A 13,926-nucleotide genomic window follows, 5' to 3' on the forward strand; every position below is an offset into this window, starting at 1 on the left:
AAGGGGTGTTCAGCTGCGACTTTACACTTCACCACTAGATGTCACTCAACTCTACACACTGAACCTTTAAGATAAAATCATTTGGTGCCATGAGGAGGTTACACAGCAGATTGAAATGAACACTATGCAGTTTCTGTTCACCAGACCCGGTCCCTGTCCCACAGTTCATGTCCCCGAGCAGCAGAGCTGGACCGGAACTCGCTGCCGTCATCTGTCCTGGTCCTGCTGCACCACCCCCCCCCCGGGCAGAGTGATGCTGCGCTGCTCAGAATACGGCGGAGGAGGCGGCTGCTGCTTCTGGCTGAGGCTCCTCTGAGCCTCGGTCTGGACCACCGGGTGGACCATGGACATGTGGACGTTGAGGTTGTGGGCCTTCTCGAAACGCTTCCCGCACATCAGGCAGGCGAACTCCAGGTCGGCCTCGGCCTTGTGTTTGGTCATGTGGTATTTGAGTGACGCCCGCTGGCGGCACTGGAAGCCGCACACCTCACACCTGCAGGAGAGAGAGAGAATTTAAAAACAACAGCGTTTCTAACACATCACCTGGTTTTGTTTTTGAGATTCACTTCTGGTTTTATTGGTTCAGTTTAGTTTCCTCTTCATGAGGATCGAGAGCCACACGTTCATTATCAGCTCCGTGAAGCAGGTTCTGTTTCTTAGTGAGGTTAACTAACTAACGGACTGCTGCACTGCATTATGGGTATTAGTGGAGTCTGGCCAGTACTAGGACAGTCAAGTTGTAACGGCCTCTTCATCTTTAACTTTGAGCAAATCTGTCAAATTTGAAAAATGGCGCATTAAAAGAATCAGTCCCTCTCATGCAGGTGTGATGTGATGATGAGGTTTGAAGGCGGAGCTACGCACTGCAGCGGTTTGGCTCCTGAATGTCTCATCTGGTGAACGGAGAGGTGCTTCCTCTGTTTGAAGGTCTGACCGCACTGGTCACAGATGTAGTTCCTCTCCTCTGGAAACACAGAGACCAACACCAGACATGAGAAACGCTCTAACGACTGAAAGCTGAAAGCTGGCGCCCCCCCCCCCCCCCCCCCCCGAGCCGGCCTCACCCGTGTGGATGAGCTTGACGTGTCGCTGCAGGTAGCGGTCGATCATGAAGACCTTGTTGCAGCCGGGATGAGGACACGGCCGCTCTCTCACCTCCTCGTGATGCTCCTTGATGTGCTTCTACAAAACCAGACACACAAAGTTCAATAAAAAACAACCAACATCAGCTAAATACTGGGTTATTTTTGGCTTTTATTGGTTTAAAAATATACAAAGTCTTGTGTACGGTTCATTGTAAATGTGAGTTAATTACTAAGTGTATATCAGTCATGTGAAAACTGACCTTCAGTCCATCCGGAGCTCTATACACTGCTGTGCAGCCCTGATACGGACACTTGTAGATGTTGGGAAGTTCCTCTCTTTAAATAAAAACAACAGTTATTGTGCGTTGTGTTTATCTGAAGCAGTTACATTCCACAAACCACCTTCAATCTGCTGAAATAAAATACACATTCAAACAGAGGTTGTGTGTTGAAGAGTCTTGTTGTGAGCTCGTTGCCGTCGCACCCTTTAGGTTTGAACTTGTTCTTCCAGCCGGGTTTGGGACCTGGTTTCTTTTTGATTTTGGGCTCTTCCGGGACCTTCGGGCTCTGTCTCCTCTTGTTAGAGACGGTCGCTCTGAGGGCGAGAGAACCACGTGACATCACAACTACCTGAATCCACCAGTGAAGGATCAAACACTTCAGAGTATTTGTACCAACCTCTTGTCCGAGAGCGGCTGGAACGACTCATCGTCTAAACCCTCTGCTTTTCTACTCGCCTCAAACTCGTCCTCGGAGACGACTCTGGAAACACAGATCAGATATTTGGGGTTTTAATCATCTGAATCAACTCCGATGACGACAAGTACATGAGGCGACTGCTCAGACTCTGACTCCCAGTGACGTCACGGGTGCAGGACGCCAGCACCAGTGTCCGAGATACTTTGGCTTGGTGTTTGTTGGAAGTGGAGACGTGTCGTTCATCTGTATTTAAATCGGTCAAATCAAGAAAACCACAAGTTCTGAGGTTTTCTGAGTTAAAAACGAGCTGCGAGACGAACCTGTCGGACAGATCGCTGTCAGCTGCTCCGTCCTCCAGCCGAGCCGACGCCTCCTCAGCACCTTGCGAATCGAGATGAGAATATCCAGAAGCATGTGAGTCATGGCATCATAATGACGAGTCAGCAGTAAGGAGTGTAAACAGACCATGATGCATCTGTGTGTCACTGGTTGTGTTAACATGTGGGGAGGAGCCAAGAATCAAACTGAAATGAGCAAAACAAACTGAAATAATCTCAGTTTCACAAAAACAGAGCTTTATAACATTTGTGGGGGTTAAAGCTACAATATGGAACGTTTACAGAGCAGCAGCGCCCTCTACAGGCACGTGTGGCGTGACAGGTTGTGATCTCATGACTTGTGAACCCTCTCACCTCCAGTGCTGCCGGGCCGGTCCACCAGTGCTGAGCTCGGAGTCTGCACTGCTGCCGGAAGGTGGGGAGTGTTTCTACTTCCTGTCGGCGTCCTTCCGTTCCCGCCGGGATGCTCCTCCTTATCCTCCTGCGGCTCCGCCTCCTCCTCCTCTGACATCACTCTGTCGCCACCGCCACGCCCCGGGTTCACCTGGTGCCCTGGATCGGTGTTGGTGGCGTTCATGATGTGTCTGTGACCGTCGACGCAGCCCCACACGGCGCTGAGCGAGCCCCAGCACTGGCCCTTTAGCACCTCCTTCAGGTCGGGGCAGGAACGGCAGGCCTCGCCGTGGCGGTGAGCCCAGGACACCAGACTGTGGAGGCACTTGGAGTCTGAGGTGAAGGACGATGGAGCTGGAAGAAAACAGCAGAACGTCTCAACAGGGTGAAGCCCAACGTTAACTTGTATTGTCTGAAATTAATAAATGAAATTGTACTTATTGAGCCCAGATTTACTGACGACTCCGGACACGTTGAATTCTTCCTGAAACAGAAACAAACAGCTGCTCATATTTCTCCACTTTAACATTTGGAATCCTGAAGTTGTGAGAACATTTTAAACCACTTGGACTCACCGGCTTTTCAGGTTTTCCTTCCCGGCTGGAGGGAGGTTGACGCGCTGCAGGAACCGGAGCAGGATGCTGTGGCACTTGTAGAACTTGGCGTGGCACTTCTTGCAGATAAACTCCGACAGCCGGGGGTCTCGGTTCAACTGGACCCCGACCAGCCGCTGGAAATCCGTGTGGAATAGAAGGGACGACCGGGTCCCGGCATCCGAGTCCTCCTCTAAGACCTCGATGGAGTCCCGTGACCAGCGGTTGAAGGCGTGACGCAGGCTGCGTGGAGAGAACTTCCCGTGGCAGAGGCGACAGACGGCGGTGGACAGTCGGCCTGTGGAGCAAAGAAGCTGATCAGCATTTTCATATTTCTCAGTTTTGACCTAAATCAGGTATTTGTTTGTCTTTGAATCTGCAAAGAAGGAAACTGAGGATGAAAACTGACTTTATACCAAATAAAAATCAGCTCATGAAACTTGACTTTGTCAGAAATGTCAAACGGCCTCAGCTGTGACGTCTAATCCCACAAGCAGCACTTTGATCAAATGTCAGTGGAATATTTAGACTTAAACTGTTAATGCTGAATTCATAAGTGGTAAATAAATGAGTAAAGTGACAGATAATCTAGGATGTGTTTAATTAACACATTATATCATATCATATATTATACTGCATTACATTGCATATTGCAATATGACACTGTTAACTGTTTTGCATTTAGCATTTCACTTTTTACTTCACTTTTTATATTTTTAAATAAATGTTGCTTTGTATAAATATTGGTAAACAGTGAGTAAATATATACTGGTTTCCCATTTTTTATTGCTCTCCATGCATGTTGTATTTATTGCGTTTTTATGTTTCTATGTTCATTGTTTGCACCAATAACCAGAGCAACTTCCTTGTATGTCTGAACGTACTTGGTAATAAAATACTTCTGATTCTGATTCTGGTAATCTGACAGATTGTGGAGGAGCTCGGTGTCTTTGTCTCTCTCACCTGAAGGTTTGGACTTGTTCTCTGGAGGTTTCTGTGTTTCCTGGCTGAGGTCGGAGGTCACAGTCTTGTCTGTGGCGGCGTCACTGTGGTAAACATCCTCCGCTGCCACTGGATCCGTCTTCCGAGGTCTCCCTCTGTTTCCAGGCGTCTTCTTCTTCTCCTCGCCGATGCTCACCGCCGTCTGCCGCCGAGTCTCGGGCGGCCTGGGACGTCTGGCTTTCTTCTTCATGGTTTATCCTGTAGCTGATGATGGAAACCTGCTGCCGCTGTAGAGATTCGAAACGTGTTTATCGTGGTTTCACCTGCTCCTCCGTCTCCAGCTCCCGGCTGCGACCCGGTGGAACCTTCTCCCGGGGGAAATCAAACAACTCGCTTTTAAAACTACAGGCTCGAACCCCCGAGCAGGGCCGCTGTGGCTCAGGGGGTAGAGAGGGTTGTCCACTGACCTGAAGGTTCAATCCCTCAAGTCGACGGCTGTGCTGACAGGTTAATGAAAGTGCTGCTTATAGAATTAACTCTATATAAACAGTTCTTTCTTTCACCATTCATACTTTTATCATCTGTCGGTTGATTTTCTTTTATTTATCACCTTGGTTTTCTCTAAGTGTAAATACACTAAATAAGTCCACATTATTACTACTATTATTATTATATATACTGTTGCTGCCATTATTACTATATACTGCTATTATATTGGTATAATTACTATCAAATATAAATATATATTATGTTATATTATATACTATATACACTGTACTATTTTTATATACTGTCTAACAATACCTTTACCATCATATCATCAGTACTATTACCATCATCTTGCCACTGCACCTTATCTACCTATTTATCTTGTGTTTCTGTTTTTATTCTTTCTACCTCAATACTTTTTATTTTATTTTATTCTATTGTATTTTATTGTATTCAAATATACCGGCTGCTATGACGACTTAATTTCCCTTCGGGGAGGAATAAAGTAATCTATCTATCTATCTATCTATCTATCTATCTATCTATCTATCTATCTATCTATCTATCCATCTATCCATCTATCAATCTATCAATCTATCTATCTATCTATCTATCTATCTATTATTTATCATTATTATTCACTATCTCTGAGATGATTGCCCACGTTTCACTTGTTGCAATGTTTAAAAAATTCTCAATTATTTGTCTGTTTCCACAACTTGGTATCAGCTGAATTTATTAATGTATTTACACAGGACTTTATTCAGTTTCTACGAGTTTCTCCATCATATTTTGTGATTTTATGAATCAACTCATCATGTGAAACAACAATCGTCAGTTTCATGAGGTGAAAATAACAGTAACCGACCATCTGACGTCACATTGAACGTGTCCTCTCATACGATGAAGCATGTTTCAGTTCGCTCGTTACGCTCGCGTCTCTGTTTGGTGAATTTCGTGTAGCTACGTTAGCTACGTTAGCTTCGTTAGCTTCGTTAGCTTCATCGCGACGCACCGGTTCCGTTCACGTTAGAAATCGTTAAAAACAGCAGTGACGCGTGTTTACCGTGAACGTGCGTGAGTCCCGATCCCGCAGCTGCGTGCTGTTTCCTCAGGACCTGCAGATGTAAACAGTAGAACCCGGAAGTGCTACCGGAACCAGAACAAGGAGACCGGATGGGGCCACAGCGCCGCCCGTTGGTCACAGCGACACACTGAGCAGTTCAGGTGTCGCAGGTTATTTTTTGTTTTGATTATTTTAATTAATAAAACACCAGGAATCACATACAAGCTGCAGCTCTACTGCCCCCTGGTGGAGGTGCTCGACCTGGAGACAAACATTCCATTCATGTGTTCAGTTAAAACATGAGAGATTTAGGATAAAGATTAAATTATTTGTAACTGATTGATTTAACAATAATAATAATAACTAGGGCTACTTTATAGCACTTGCGGGCCCAAGCACCCGCGGACGTTGAAGCCTGTGGCAGTGTCTAACTTTTAAAACTTTTAAATGTAGTCTTAGCTGACAGAACTCTTAATAATAAAGATAGGAGTAGTTTTAGTTAGATATAAGGCCTTCGTACAAATGATTTAATAATAACCTTTTTCCTTCCTAGGGTTTAATCCACAAATTATATGTGTGTGCGTTACAACGTTGGTCAGTCTCACAGCTGTCTGATAAAGTTCTCGAGGACGTTGTTGACTTAATGCTGTATGTTGTTTTGGTTAAGTTGTTGCGAATGTTTACACGCTCAGGAATGTTTTGAATTCGCTGAAACATAATAATCTTTTCTCCCATTGTAAACACCTTTGGCCCACATTGCATCTGTGGTTCAAGGACTTTTATGAAGTAAGCAGGTTGCCTAGCAACTATAGCGTCACTGGGAGTGTCTCCCTGTTCTACTTCCGTATTCCAAAAGCCAGGAGGATGAATTACGCGTGCTCACTTCCGAGGAGGAGGAACGAAGATCTACTGTATAAAATGGACATGCGCCGGATGTTCAGGGCGCTCTGATACAACTAATGTACTGCAAGCCCATTGCTTTGCGTAACCTGTTCATTGCTTCCTAAATAAATACTTGATTTGACCAAACTGAGTTTGGACCTTCTATCTCTTAAAGAATAAAAGATCACTTTTTAACAGCAGTCGGTTGAGAGAGAGCGATCTATGAACAAGCGCACGTCTCTGCGTTGCAGGCGTTTTGCGCACTGCGGCAAGTAGAAACGCTTCACTTCCTGCATCAGTCACGCGATGTAGGTCCTTGCCTGCTAATTGCTCATCACAGTCCACGCTATCAAATAGCATATCACACTGGGAAAGTTTTCTGTAAATCGAATGATAGTTTAAAAAAAAAGCTTAGTTCCTGTTGCCAGTAGGTGGCGCAATCACTATTATTACGTACAGATATACAGATCTGTTCAAGTAGGCGATCTGATGTAGCGTTAGCAATTTTGTGTCAATTGGACAATGTTACAACAACTTAATTTTCACACTGATCAGTAGGTGGCGCTATGACCCTGAACTAATATTAATATATGGAGCTGTTCAGGTCAGGATTGAGATCATAGGTCAGCAGTTTGGAGCCGGTTGGATAATGCAGAGTGGATTTACAAAGTACTTCCTGTTTCATGGTGAATCAGTAGGTGGCGCTATGATCCTTAGAAAATTATGGCACATGGAGCTGTTCAGGCTTGGACTCTGATCATGAGACAGAAGTTTGTTGGTGATAGGACATCGTGTGCTATCACCAACAAACTTTGTGTGCTTCGCATAACGAGACAATGTTGTCATTGATGTGCGGCGAAGGATGAACCGGGGCTGTTGCTACACACATGTAGTTTGAGGGAAGTTGAACCTCGAACACCGAAGTTACAGCAATTTTGCCCTGAAAAAGCCCCAAAAATGGAAATGCAAATCCTTCAAAATGCAAACAGGCCCCCCCACCGCTCGGTGCTCGGGTTCTTTCAAACACATTCATGTCAGTGTAATTATAGATTTCTGTCTTTACAGTGAGAAGAACTAAATATGTGTGATAAAGGAAGGTCGGTGTTTGATTGACAGCTGATCTCTGTGCGGAGCAGAAACGTCACCAGGACGAACTTTGATCAATGAAAGAAGAAAAAATAAGTTAAAGATTTAAACACAGAATCGAAATCACTGCTTTTAATGACTGGAGTCTATTTGAGTTTACAGAACTCAGCTGTGTTTCCATTATAACAAACATAAACCCCAGCATAGAGAGGCTGAGTGGATGTGGTCTGGACTCTGTGGAGGAGAGTCATGGTGTGAGAGACGCTGTAGAAGGACAGAACACCTGCACTGTGATCCAGGTACACTCCTACTCTGGAGGACACAGGACCTGACACTGGAGTCTTGATGCTGTTGTAACAAATGATATAACTGTTTCCATCACAATATAACATCCAAGATTTGTCATTGAATCCAAATCTACAATTATATGAGTATCCTGCTCTGCTGATATTCTTGTATGTGACTGCTACAGCAATTTCTCCTCCCCCCCCCACCTCCACCTCCCAGTAACAACGTCCAGTCAGACTCTCTCTACTCAGGACCTGCTCCCAAACAGTGAATCTGTCTGGGTGATCAGAATGAGACTGATCTTCTCTCATATATGTTACTTTTCTGTTTCCCTCAGATAATAACAGCTGTCTGTGTGCTGTGTTTGGATCCAGTGTGATTTCCTGTGAATATTTTAAGAAGTCACCTCTGGTCTCTGGTTGTCGCAATAAAACATCCACTTGAGACACAATCTGTAAAATCTCTGTCCCTCCCTCTGTCTCACTCAGAATGTCCTGTAGTCGACCTCTGACCTGTGACACTGCTGCTGTCACGTCCTCAAAGTTCTTCAGAGGACGGATCCTGATGCTGGATGAGTGTGTAGATTCACTGACTGGTGACAGTGAGGGGTAGTTGTGTAGAAACTGGTTGTGATCCTCTGTGTCTGAGAGCTGCTTCAGTTCATGGTCTTTCCTCTTCAGCTTAGTGAGCTTCTGCTCCAGTCTCTTCTGAAGCTTTCTGACTTGACTCACTTCCGTTTCCTGCTGGGATCTGATCTCCTGCTCCAGTCTCTCCTGAAGCTCTCTGACTCGACTCACTTCAGTTTCCTGCTGGGATCTGATGTGCTGCTCCACATCAGAGCTTCTTTTCTCCAGCAGATGGATCATCTCAGTGAAGATCTCCTCACTGTCCTTTACTGCTTTATCAGCAGAGCCATTGACGGCCTCCTCCTCCTGTTGAAGCAGCTTCACGTCTTTCTCTGTGTCCTGGACTCTCTGCTGGATCTCAGTCCTTTCTGCTGCAGCTGAAACTGTGTCGTGGTCTTTATGTTCCTCCACAGAGCAGAGATAACAGATACACTGCTGATCTGTGCGGCAGAACATCTTCTTCACCTCGTCGTGGCGAGAGCAGATGTTTATCTGGGGCTTCACCAGCTTGTGCTTCTTCAATGCAGCTGACTGAAGATGAGGCTGGAGGTGTTTCTCACAATAAGAGGCAAAACAATTCAAACAGGACTTGATAGATTTCAGTTTTCTCCCAGTGCAGACATCACAGGCCACATATTCAAGTCCAGCATAGCATTGATCAGCAGGAGCAGCTTGGAGTCCAGTCTTCTTCAGCTCCTCCAGTGAAGCAGCTAACATGGTGTTTGTCTCCAGGACAGGCCTCGGTGTGAAGGTCTGTCTACCTAGTTTCACTTCCTCCGAACAGAAACAGATATCTGCTCCTTTATCTTAATCGAAATTTAGTTTAAAAACGAGGCTTACCTCCTTTTGGCAGTAGGTGGTGCTATCACTATCACTCTACTGGACTAATAGATCTGTTCAGGTCAAAAACATTAATTTCTCTCTTCAGATCGTATAAATCTTTCATCTTCGCATCAAAGACATCAAAGGATTCTAACATCGCTGACACTAACATTAAAGACATCAAAGGATTCTAACATCACTGACACTGTAACATTAAAGCAAACTGACAACAAAGAACTATTTGCTTAATGAATCCTTTGAAGTGTTCTTTTATATATATTCAGATCATTTGAGCTGTATATTGTACAGCAGCCCAGAGCAGTTCATCAAAGTTGAAAACATGTCACTGTAATGATGTGTCAATATTGATATGGATCTGATCAGGGCGGGACTGTGAATGTGTGAATGAGGTTTGAGGCTGAAAGAACAATGCACAGAGAAGTTATAATAAATCCCTTTTCTTGGGCGAATCATCAAAACGCCACGCCACGGTTACACCCGGTGATGAAATCCTACCCAGGTAGTTTATATCTCCATCTTGTTGAAATGACATTCACAGAAGTTGAAGTTGATCTAATGAAAGCCCAAGGACAAGTTCATCAGACTTATTTGTCTGACATGAAAAGACAAATGTCCCTATCGATTTTTGTACATGCCGGCAAATCTTAGTGCCGGGGCTTCACTTTAGGGGGCGCAAGTTAGGGTCAGTTATTTTGTCACGCCCATTCCCTAAAACCATATAAATATCTTCATGGGGGTGCTGTTGTTACACAAATCTATTTTGACGGAAACTGAAGCATGAACACTGAAGTTACAGCAATTACGTGTTTAACGGCGAATTGATGAACTTTGACGCCACGCCACTAATATGGCGTTTGGCGAAAAGTCACAGTTATCAATGTCTTGAGACACTTGACACAGTTTGACATGGTTTCAGTCAGTGATGAGGAGGAATTCAACCAAGTGTAAGAGGAATACATCCGAGGGGGCGCTGTGATTTTAATTCATAATTTCTGTGTAGATGTCATCAGGCCGGGACTCTTGTCTTACATGTCTAGTTTGGACTTGATTGCACCATGTATGTCTGAGATACAGAACATCGTGTTTTGATGGCGTGTTATCAAAATTTTACGCCATTGCCACGATCACACCGTCTGATTTAAGGGTTTTGAATTTCCTGCAAACCTTGGTAAGAATTTGAGCGTCTAGGCTTCCTTCGAAATACAACAGGGCCTCCCACCGTCGGTGCTCGGGCCCTAATGATAATAGTAACAATACCTTTCCTTGTATAGCACTTATCTAAACAAGCTTACACAGTGCTTCACAAAAATCACTGGCAAAAAACTGAATGAACGAATAAAAAGGTAGTAAATTCAGTTCCATTTTAAAAGCCAAATCATAACATAATAAAAACAAGACCTTAAACTTCACAGAGAAACCAACAGTCCCCACAATGAGCAAACACTCTGTGGAGAGAAAGAACTCATGAGCTGCTGTTGTTCGAGTTTGACCTTTTCTGGGAGACTGTGATGTGCCTGAGCAAGGCACCTTACTCCCCCAACATCTGCTCCCCGGGCGCCGTACATGGCTGCTCACTGCTCTGTGTGTCCTGCACCAGATGGGTTAAAAGCTGAGGTTACATTTCCCTCCTTGCATGAGTGTGCTTGTGCATGTCTGTGCATGTGTTTGGGACAAATAAATGTATCTTAAAATCAGTGGTGGGAAGAACGAGGTAGAAATACTTTGTTTCTGTACTTAAGTAGATTTTTCACATATCTGTACTTAACTTGAGTACTTCTTTTCCTGACGACTTTTTACTTTTACTCGTTACATTTGAACAAAAATATGTGTACTTTCTACTTCTTACATTCTCAAACTGGCTCGTTACTTGAGCAGCGGAGGTTGGTTCTCTCTCTCTCTCTCTCTCTCTCTCTCTCTCTCTCTCTCTCATCTAGGGTTCAAAATGTTTACATTATGTTCATATTGTTGTTAAAATGTTTCAGTCAGTTGAGATAAATCTTGAGGAGAAACATTTTGGGTTGTTTTGTGTCTGTATAGGACTACTATAAAAAGCACTTTGCATTTTTAATTTTGGTACTTGTACTTTTACTTTTGATACTTAAGTACATTTCAACACCAGATACTTTTGATACTTAAGTACTTTTAATATGAGCGACTTTAAGACTTTTACTCAAGTCATTTTTTACCGAAGTCACTTTCAGGTAAGATATCTGTACTTTTACTCAAGTATGGCTTTCAAGTACTTTATACACCACTGCTTTAAAGCCTCTGTTGTCTTGAGGTGACTTCACTTCCTCTCCGCTGCACTAGGGGGCGGTAACTCTGCGTCATGAGTAAACAGGAAGAAGAAGAGCGTCGGGAGGACAACATGGCCGCGGACTGCGGAGGGAAACCTCTGCAAAACGCCATGAAAATGGCCAAAGTCGCGATCCAGCTGGACGGAGGAAGCAAGCACAAGGTAGAGAAGCTCCACAGCTACACGGGCACGGACACACACCGATCAGAACCCGGGAAATCAACCCGGGACCCGGGCTGGAGACATGTAAACACACCGAGAGGGGCGGGGGCTGCTACCTGTCACTGAGCTAACTGCCCTTAAATTACTCTAAATATATTAATTACATGTTTTTCTTGCGGTGGGACGAAGATCAGAACATAGAGAATAAGAATGTATAGAAACTCGTTGAATTCAGACTCACACAGATGAACCTCACCTGTGGAAACTTAAAAAGAGACTTTAACATATGGAGGAGTTGGTTTGAGATGTTTCTCCTCATAAAACACATTAAATATGTTAATATCTAGAGATTATCCAAACTATCTTTCAGTCTTTTGTCCCTGGTGTTCATGATCAGATGCATAAAGACACTGAGAGTTACTGCTCAGGTTATAGATCTGATGATACTCACACTCTGATCTGCCTGTAAAATACTAACGAGTTAGTATTTCTGACATGTGAAGGGGATTCAACTTTTATTTTCTATTTATCCTTTATCTAAAAGCAAGCAGATTAAAATCCCAGTCACAGAATCATGCAGGTAAGAATGGAAAGAATGAATTATGGGAAATAGAAAGCGCCTGTTTAAACCATATTGTTCTATAAACCATATTGATATTATATATCATTTTATACAATAATATTGTCTTTTGCAAACTCTGTCTACATATTCTTACACTCATAGTATATTATATTATCTATTGTATAGTCAAATACTTATATTTATACCCCTACTATATATCATATATTATATCATACTCTCTGTATATTCTTTGTATATATAAGTCTATATACACATATTTATACATGTGTACATGTTATAATTTTAATTATTATTATTATATTACTACTATTATTATTATTATTATACATACTGTTGCTGCCATTATTACTATATACTGCTATTATATTGGTATAATTACTATCATATATAAATATATATTATGTTATATTATATACTATATATACTGTACTATTTTTATATACTGTGTAACAATAACATTACCATCATATCATCAGTACTATTACCATCATCTTGCCACTGCACCTTATCTACCTATTTATCTTGTGCTTCTATTTTTTATTCTTTCTACCTCAATATTTTTTATTTTATTGTATTGTATTGTATTTTATTGTATTCAAATATACCGGCTGCTATGACGACTTAATTTCCCTTCGGGGATGAATAAATTAATCTATCTATCTATCTATCTATCTATCTATCTATCTATCTATCTATCTATCTATCTATCTATCTATCTATCTATCTATCTATCTATCTATCTATCTATCTATCTATCTATCTATCTATCTATCTAAAGATATGTCAAAAACTGATTTCAACTCTTGACATAGCCTCGATACAAACTACAGCTTGATTAATCACCACACTGTTAGATGAACGTTCTCTGAGTGTGTTGCCTTGTCTGCTGATGTGCTCACTCTCCCTGTGTGTGTGTGTGTGCAGGACGCTTACTGTCAATACCTCCGGACCATCAACTACATCTCCCAGGCCCTGCTGGAGGAAGCTGCGCCGCAACGTAAGACCTGAGAACTGACACGACCTGATTCACACCTGGTGTTACAAACTGTCCTGAGAGATCAAGTGTTGAGCTCCGAGTTCGTCTGTTCTCACCCGACTGCCACTAACGACTATTTTTCTATCGATTAATCGGTCGACTATTTTATCGATTAGTCGATTAATTTTCCTCCCAAAAAATCAAATTGACATTTTCATTTCAGTTAATTTTATCTTGACAACTACAAACTGTTTGTCATCGTATAATGCAGCACAAAACAAAATGTAAACAAAGGCTCAAATATTAAAGTGCAAAACTGTAGGTTTAAACTAGCAACTCCAACGTGATAAAAAAAAAAAGAGGGCTTATAAGTTAAGTCAGCAGTGCAACTCAAAAAGATATCAAAGTTTCTATTTAACCCCTTATCAAAATAAAAAAGTTAGATCTGCATATTAAACAAAGTATAACATGTTTAAAGTATAAGAAACAATGGTGTCCAGCTCAAAATCAAACTCAAACGTCAGATAGACATGTGTGTTGTAATGTAAGAATGTCAGCATGTCCACATCAGTGTTAATT

The 13,926-nt window shown here is 42.7% G+C and overlaps 4 protein-coding genes across 4 annotated transcripts in view; 2 read left to right on the forward strand and 2 right to left on the reverse strand.

The window, feature by feature from the left end:
- Window positions 1–1,022, forward strand: part of LOC133009816 (Fanconi anemia group A protein) — a 29,833-nt gene extending 28,811 nt beyond the window's left edge. The window contains exon 43 of the mRNA XM_061077359.1: window positions 145–1,022. The gene's annotated coding sequence lies outside the window, so the exon portion shown is untranslated. The remainder of the gene's footprint in view (window positions 1–144) is intronic.
- Window positions 1–5,674, reverse strand: znf276 (zinc finger protein 276). The gene is made up of 12 exons (XM_061077319.1): window positions 5,606–5,674; window positions 4,072–4,415; window positions 3,091–3,406; window positions 2,953–2,999; window positions 2,477–2,869; window positions 2,105–2,165; window positions 1,764–1,847; window positions 1,570–1,680; window positions 1,346–1,421; window positions 1,065–1,182; window positions 865–964; window positions 1–493 (listed from the first exon to the last, which is right to left on the reverse strand). The coding sequence occupies exons 2-12, from the start codon at window positions 4,298–4,300 to the stop codon at window positions 208–210; spliced, it is 1,821 nt and encodes a 606-aa protein (XP_060933302.1). The 5' UTR covers window positions 4,301–4,415; window positions 5,606–5,674; the 3' UTR covers window positions 1–207.
- LOC133009007 (tripartite motif-containing protein 16-like) lies at window positions 5,541–11,700 on the reverse strand. The gene is made up of 4 exons (XM_061076408.1): window positions 11,622–11,700; window positions 8,671–9,158; window positions 7,765–8,412; window positions 5,541–5,657 (listed from the first exon to the last, which is right to left on the reverse strand). Exons 1-4 carry the CDS (start codon window positions 11,698–11,700, stop codon window positions 5,541–5,543), a joined length of 1,332 nt encoding a protein of 443 aa, XP_060932391.1.
- vps9d1 (VPS9 domain containing 1) overlaps window positions 11,683–13,926 on the forward strand; it is a 19,986-nt gene continuing 17,742 nt past the window's right edge. Inside the window, exons 1-2 of the mRNA XM_061077317.1 lie at window positions 11,683–11,788; window positions 13,296–13,368. Of these exons, the coding sequence (XP_060933300.1) occupies window positions 11,699–11,788; window positions 13,296–13,368 (163 nt within the window). The 5' untranslated portion in view covers window positions 11,683–11,698. The remainder of the gene's footprint in view (window positions 11,789–13,295; window positions 13,369–13,926) is intronic.

This window comes from Limanda limanda, chromosome 8, assembly GCF_963576545.1.
Source record: "Limanda limanda chromosome 8, fLimLim1.1, whole genome shotgun sequence".
Classification (NCBI taxonomy): Eukaryota; Metazoa; Chordata; class Actinopteri; order Pleuronectiformes; family Pleuronectidae; genus Limanda; species Limanda limanda.

Excerpts from the sequence above, each read along its gene's own strand:
- LOC133009007 (XM_061076408.1), bottom strand. The coding sequence starts at position 11,700 with ATGTTGTCCTCCCGACGCTCTTCTTCTTCCTGTTTACTCATGACGCAG. Across the intron at positions 9,159-11,621 it reads CCTAGTGCAGCGGAGAGGAA|CTGCTCCTGCTGATCAATGC; the intron begins GTGAAGTCACCT and ends CTGGACTCCAAG. Across the intron at positions 8,413-8,670 it reads AGCAGCACATCAGATCCCAG|CTGAAGAACTTTGAGGACGT; the intron begins CAGGAAACTGAA and ends AGGATCCGTCCT.
- znf276 (XM_061077319.1), bottom strand. The coding sequence starts at position 4,300 with ATGAAGAAGAAAGCCAGACGTCCCAGGCCGCCCGAGACTCGGCGGCAG. Across the intron at positions 2,870-2,952 it reads AGTAAATCTGGGCTCAATAA|CTCCATCGTCCTTCACCTCA; the intron begins GTACAATTTCAT and ends GTTTTCTTCCAG. Across the intron at positions 1,422-1,569 it reads AACAAGTTCAAACCTAAAGG|AGAGGAACTTCCCAACATCT; the intron begins GTGCGACGGCAA and ends TTTTATTTAAAG.